Source organism: Lipomyces tetrasporus, assembly GCF_029532465.1.
Source record: "Lipomyces tetrasporus strain NRRL Y-64009 chromosome Unknown POJ06scaffold_10, whole genome shotgun sequence".
Classification (NCBI taxonomy): domain Eukaryota; kingdom Fungi; phylum Ascomycota; class Lipomycetes; order Lipomycetales; family Lipomycetaceae; genus Lipomyces; species Lipomyces tetrasporus.
In genome coordinates, this window is record NW_026611605.1 from 1 (window position 1) to 6569 (window position 6569).

The window sequence follows — 6569 nt, forward strand, 5'->3', positions numbered from 1 at the left end:
CCCTAACCCTAACCCTGACCCTAACCCTGACCCTAACCCTGACCCTGACCCTGACCCTAACCCTAACCCTAACCCTGACCCTAACCCTGACCCTGACCCTGACCCTGACCCTGACCCTCACATTCTGGCCCCCATCTGACCAGTTCAGTAGTTTTCTCAGATACAGTCCAGCCTTCGCCCTCTTGGGGCACGATAGGACATGGGCGGCTCGCGCCGTTCCGCCCGCGGAATTAGGCTCCGGTGGAGACTAGTCGCATTGGTGCCAATTTTTAGGGCGGATGGCGCAATGCACAGACCACAGATTCTTCGAATTGAGCAGTTGAGCACACGAGCAGTTCCCTTTCCTGATGTGGTCGATTAGCATGTTGGAAAGGAGTCTGCGACCAATCAAACCGACCAATCAAACCGGCTAAGCATGAAGCAGAAACTGCATGTTCTTTGCCGAAGTAGGAATATGCGCTCAGACTGGATGACCGACTATTTACTACGACCTCAGCCCCAGGGCTACAGAGACACCGAATTCTTCAAGAACAGTGGACAATGAGTGTCACACATTGTTCCAGAGGTAATGACCGATCCTTTGGTCCTGTGGTTGACAGCCATTGTCGGGCATTTGATTTCACTCTGTTCTTTGAAGACGTGTTTCTTGCTTGTATTACCTCCTTCATTTTCCTAACACTGGGTCTCATCCGTGTCTCGCAATTAATCAGAAATCCGGTTACGACTGTGAAGCCATCTCGAGTGGTCTACACTTCGGTCAGTTGCGAACCAGCCCCAGTTGTGTATCTTGCTAAGAGAAATAGGCGTTGTATGGTCTTCTTCTAGGAAGTGAGCTGGCCCTCCTCGGAATTCGGCAAAGTATCGCACCCCTTCAGACGCAAGCAAGTGTTGCTGCCCAAGTATTGCAAGCGGCCGACGCCTGTTTGGCGCTTGGTTTATCGTACCTCGAGTTTTCCCGCTCAGTGCGACCGCCCATTATCATCAGTCTATACTTGTTCCTGGCGGTTCTGTTCGAGGCTGTACGCGTCCGATCGTTGTGGTTGGCCTCGCACTCGCCGACTGCGGCAGCTCTGAGTAGCCTTGTGCTCGGCACTCATGCTGTTCTTCTTCTCTCAGAGTCTCAAGGAAAAGACAAGTATATGACAACTCCATTCTCCCGAGATACAACCCGCGAGGAGAGAAGTGGTCTCTGGGGTCTCTGTCTGCTCACATGGGTTCTTCCGGTGCTGCAGCGAGGCCTGCTCTATCCGTTAGGCCTGGAGGATATCCCGCCCGTGGACCAGAAGCTGACAGCTGAGCGGCTGATAAGGCGATTGCTGAGCTCTTGGAAGCAGGGTATGAACCTAGGAAATTTCTTTAGTTTGTCCCCATAATTCTATCGGACATAGCTAACTGCTATTTCTTTGTCAGTGAACCAATCAAAGAAAAATCAGCTTCTTATCACGTTATTCCGGACCTACAGGACAGAGTTCTTCAGTGCAGTGATTCCTCGATTATGCTTTTCAGGTTTCACCATCATGCAGCCCCTGTTGGTCAGTACGATTATTAGATTTGTAGCCTTACCGGACAGCTCAGAGACAATGAATAAGGGCTATGGCCTGATAGCAGCATCTGCGATTGTGTATGTCGGCCTTGCTGTGAGTGAACCCCTCCCCCTCCCCCACCCCCGGACTTTATCTTTATCCTGTAATATTCAACGTACACCAGAACGCCAATTTAGATACAACGAAAGCATTCTAATCTCATAAAGGTCTCCACAGTGCTTTACAGTCGGCAGACATATCGATTTATCATTGCTGTCCGCGGAAGACTTATTGCAGCAATATATAGACAAACTCTTAAACTCCGAACCGAGGATTTAGGAACTGCCTCAGCAATCACACTGATGGGAACTGATGTGGAGCGGATTGCATTGCAACTGGACTGCGTGATATACACGAGATATGGGCATCGCCGATTGATATCGGGCTGGCTGTGTGGCTGTTGGAAAGGCAGCTTGCAGTATCTTGTATTATGCCTGTTATCCTCTCCCTCGGTAAGTGGGTAATCTGTTCTTGATTTGAGCTTCAACTTAAGGATTTTCGTTTAGTATGTATATGTATTATTACCCAGGTTTCCAAGTCCAAGAACAGGGCACAGCGCGCGTGGATTGAGAAAGTCGAACTTCGGATTCATGCCACCCGGCAAGTCTTGAATAACATCAAATCTTTTAAGATACTCGGTCTTGAAGACCGACTGAAGGTGATCATATCTGGGTTCCGTTCGATTGAGATCATAACTTCATGGAAATTCCGTTCCTTGATATATTGGGAAGTTCTCATCTGTAAGCATTTTCTTTATCCATCTCTTCTTACCTACTATCTTTTCCAGTTTTCATTATCTTGTCACAATACCTTCCTGATAACATCTCTGTAGCCAGTTTCCCGTGGCTTGTCGCTCCGGGAGCCTCATTTACTTTGTTTACAATCATTTCCACAGTGAGCAAAGAGGGCGCTCTTGTTCCCTCTCGGGCATTCACGGCGTTCTCTCTGATGACTCTTATCACAATGCCCGTTTGGACCTTCATTCAGACTTTACCGGCAATTGTTCAATGTCTGGGCTCGTTCAGCCGAATACAGGATTATATTGCTTTATCCAGTTCTCGCCCAAGTTTCAGTCAGCATGGAACAGAATCATCGCCAGCTCTAGTGCCTGTACCTCCGAGTATCGATAGCTTATCTCAAGAGAAGGCGCCTCTGGTTAACTTCAGGAATACTTTCCTGAGATGGACACCTTCCGGGCGAAACGTGCTTTCTAGCATTAACCTCAGCGTGCGGAAAGGTGCTATTATCGGAATCATGGGCCCAGTTGGCTCAGGAAAAACAATGTTATTTGAGTCTATACTGGGTGAAACGATTATCAACCAAGGTCAGATATTTACAGCTCCTGTCCCGGTTGCGTACTGCACTCAGACCTCTTGGCTGTTGGATGCGAGTATCCGTAGGAACATCGTCGATCCACTGGAATTCAACCTGAGTGGTACGGCCATGTACTGTGGATGTGTGGTTTGAGTGATGATCTGCAAGCTCTGCCAGAAAAGGATTCGACCCGGGTTGGGGGACAAGGAAACACACTGAGTGGGGGGCAGAAGCAACGTGTTGTGAGCTATTTTCTCCCGATCTTAAGCATATGTCTTTTTATACTGACTTCGGGCCTGTGGAGTAGGCCCTTGCTCGTGCAATCTATTCCGGATGTGAGTTATTACTTCTGGACGATATTTTTAGTGGTCTTGATCCTGTCACTATCAGTAAAATCTGTCGACGATTGCTGGATACTCATCAGGGCTATCTCCGCCGTAGAGGTATCACTGTTATTCTCTCAACCCATAATAGTGAGCTCTCAAACCTCGATGTTCCCGAATGCTCTAACTTGGACTCCTATTGCATTTAGCCCAAGTGGCAGCCTGTGCAGATGAGATATTCCTTCTGAAAGACGGTACAGCTGTGCCCTATGAGATGCCTACATATCCAGAACCCGATTCAGTGACTCAAAATCCTCTTATTGAAATCGACGATATTGAATCAGACTGGTCTCAGTCATGGCAGCAGCTCTCAGATCAAATTGACGACGAACCATTCTCGGACGACAGCAATTGTGATTCGAAGCCGAGACTCACACATCGAGATAGAGACCGTTCTGCGTATTCCTTTTACATTCAGTGCGCGGGCCGGGTGCTTACGTCGCTTTACGTGATTCTTGTCCTGATTTTTGCGTTCTGCCAGAACTTCTCCAGTGAGCGAGTCTACCCCCTACATTGAAGTATATGGACATTGACCGAGCAAACTCTTGTAGCTCTCTGGATGAAGTGGTGGTCAAATGCCAACTCAGAAAGCCCGAATCTGCAGACAGGAATGTATCTAGGTGTTTTCATTGCCCTCGGGGCAGGGGCTGTCATCATTGGTGCCGCAAGCTCATGGTATGTCCCCTGAGAGTCCACCATTTTCTCCTCGCTTATTTAACGACTCTGACAATCCACAGGGTGTACCTGATCCATATGATATCGAATACAGCGGAACGACTGCATCTGTACTTGTTGAAAGCTCTTTTGGGGTATTTTGAGCCCCTCACCCGTAAAGAATGCAGCGAATCCTCAAACTGACGGACTACTAGTGCACCTCTATCCTGGCTCAATGAGACAAATTCAGGCGATATCTTGAATCGGTGCGAAGTGAATGTGAATCCCCCTCATTAGCTCTCTGATACTGATCGAATGTCCTATTTCCAGCTTCATCCAAGACCTGGAACTGACTGACATGACTTTGCCACTCGCGGCTATCAACACAACGAAAGGTAGGTGGATAGAAATGTGGACGACAATATTACTGCAAGATTCCCTGAGCATCACACGCTAATATCTTTCAAGCCTTCGGTGCCTGCTTGATGAAGATGATTATACTCTTGGTAGTAGCGAAATATATGTCGCTGACGATCCCACCCCTTCTGATAATCTGTTACCTGCTTCAAAAGTACTATCTGCGTACATCCAGACAGGTCCGCCTCCTGAGCATTGAGGCCAAGGCCCCCTTATACCAGCATCTTTCTGAAACTCTGAGCGGCGTGTCTACTATCCGTGCGTTTCGATGGCAACAATGGTTTGACAAGAAGAATCTTTCCCTTGTGGACGACTCTCAGAAATGCGCGTATACACTGTATATGATCCAGCAGTGGCTGACCCTTACTATGGACATGCTCGCCAGTGGGCTGGTGGTTCTTTTGATGATTTTAATAGTCTTCAGGAAGAAATCCTTTGACCTGGGATCATCCGGAACAGCCGTTGTGACCCTGATGAGCTTTACTCAGTCATTGGTCCGGTTGCTCAATGGTCCCTGACCGAATCGTGTCTCGGGGCTGTCTCCCGAATTAAAACATTCACAGAGACTGTGCCCTCTGAAGCGAGCAATAAAATGGCGGCCGCTGCTCTTCCCTCATCGCGCGATAACGATGCTGCGTGGCCTAGTCGGGGGGAGATCGAATTCGACAAGTTAATCGCCACATACAGGTATGTAGACCGCTACTGCCCGATCTCCCCTTGTGATTGAGATGCGTCTCGCATGTGGGGTGGGTCCAATCTTCCAAGTATCGATCTCTGACTGAAAGAAATGAAGGACCGAACCCGTCCTCAAATCGGTCTCCATGTGCATTGAGTCGGGACATAAAATCGCCATTTGCGGACGCTCGGGGAGCGGAAAGTCTTCTCTTTTGCTATGTCTCGGAGGGCTACTTCCAGTGCAAAGCGGTGCAGTCTATATTGATGGGGTTGATATTACTAGCTTAACTTCTCAGGACATTCTTCGGCATTTAAGTATTGTACCTCAAGACCCGTGCTTCCTGCCTGGAACAATCCGGTTGAATATCGATCCTGATGCGACGTTGTCCCAGAGCACCTTGGAACACCTGTTGCAAGTGACTCACTTATCGGGAATCGTTCAGAAGATGGGTGGCCTAGACGCCGAGCTTGAGCCAAGCTTGTGGTCCGCCGGCCAGGGGCAGTTGCTCGCACTCGCACGCGCGATGGCGCGGAAGAGCAGGATTCTCATCCTGGATGAGGCGATGAGTCGGTATGCTTGCATTCTTCCCTCCACTTTTGCATTTGCCGGGCTTGATGGAGAGACACTGATCCGAATTCAACTAACTGCCTGGTGTAGAGTCGATGAAGCCACTCAGTTGATTATGGAAGACATCATTGCGGAATATTTCGCCGATTGCACAGTGATTTCGATTGTGCACCGGTACGGGAATATCTTGACTTTTGACAAGGTTGCTCTATTGGAACGCGGGGTGCTGGTGGAGTTTGATCGTCCGGATGTTTTGCTGTCGAGGGAGTCCAGGTTTCGAGCTTTGTATACTTCCAGTGACACTTGAGGGCAGAGGCTTATGGAAATAGTAGGCTTTCATATATCGGTAGATCTGGTGCTGTTGATTACCAAAAATGGATTCCGTGCGACGTCGCTTGGGATCGCCATTTGCATTACATCTATCAAATTGATATGGATGCCCTACAATACGCCTGAGAAATCGTAGGTATAACTGCGTGCAGTATGCAGACTTCCCAACAAATCATCCTGTTCCATGAGTTCGTTGTGAAAAATGGATATGAGTGTATATAATTTTTGGAGTGATGTTCTGATCCTGGCCGGGTAACCCCAATTCGCCCCCCCCCCCCAAGGCCGGGTCACCCCACCCCTCATCCACAAAGTCCGAGTACAAATTATTATTATTATTATTGTTTATTATTATTATTATTATACTCGGACTGTCCACACTATCAAGGTCAACTATATACGCCATATATTGACAGTACCAGACCAAGAACAAGAACTCATGAGTCCGGAAGGTCTGACTTCCGACAGCGCTGCTCCGCATCGACGGAGGTCCACAGGACAAAATTCTCAATGAGGCGGCCCATAGGGCGAGTGAAAGCGAGGCTGATCCCCAGCTTCACATCGTGGGGATTCAGACAATCACACGAAAGAGGGCCATAAGGGCCACTGATACTGGAAGAATCCTACGAGCAGTTTGCGTGAACTTGT

The 6569-nt window shown here is 48.5% G+C and overlaps 1 protein-coding gene across 1 annotated transcript; it reads left to right on the top strand.

Annotated features, from left to right (window-relative positions):
- The first annotated feature begins 330 nt into the window (after nt 1-330).
- On the top strand, nt 331-6182 carry POJ06DRAFT_296903 (P-loop containing nucleoside triphosphate hydrolase protein). Its single transcript, XM_056190573.1, has 18 exons — nt 331-756; nt 804-1335; nt 1411-1637; nt 1751-1897; nt 1942-2035; nt 2090-2323; nt 2416-2990; nt 3017-3139; nt 3205-3370; nt 3430-3771; nt 3832-3955; nt 4018-4089; nt 4150-4200; nt 4265-4329; nt 4403-4861; nt 4915-5038; nt 5145-5597; nt 5685-6182. Exons 1-18 carry the CDS (start codon nt 541-543, stop codon nt 5899-5901), a joined length of 4221 nt encoding a protein of 1406 aa, XP_056041106.1. The 5' UTR covers nt 331-540; the 3' UTR covers nt 5902-6182.
- The last annotated feature ends 387 nt before the right edge of the window (nt 6183-6569 follow it).

What these genes read in the sequence shown, in the direction of transcription:
- POJ06DRAFT_296903 (XM_056190573.1), top strand. Translation starts at nt 541, where the DNA reads ATGAGTGTCACACATTGTTCCAGAGGTAATGACCGATCCTTTGGTCCT. An exon ending in GCCTGTTATCCTCTCCCTCG is followed by an intron (nt 2,036 to 2,089) that starts GTAAGTGGGTAA and finishes ATTTTCGTTTAG; the next exon opens with TATGTATATGTATTATTACC. An exon ending in CGAGTATCCGTAGGAACATC is followed by an intron (nt 2,991 to 3,016) that starts GTCGATCCACTG and finishes ATTCAACCTGAG; the next exon opens with TGGTACGGCCATGTACTGTG.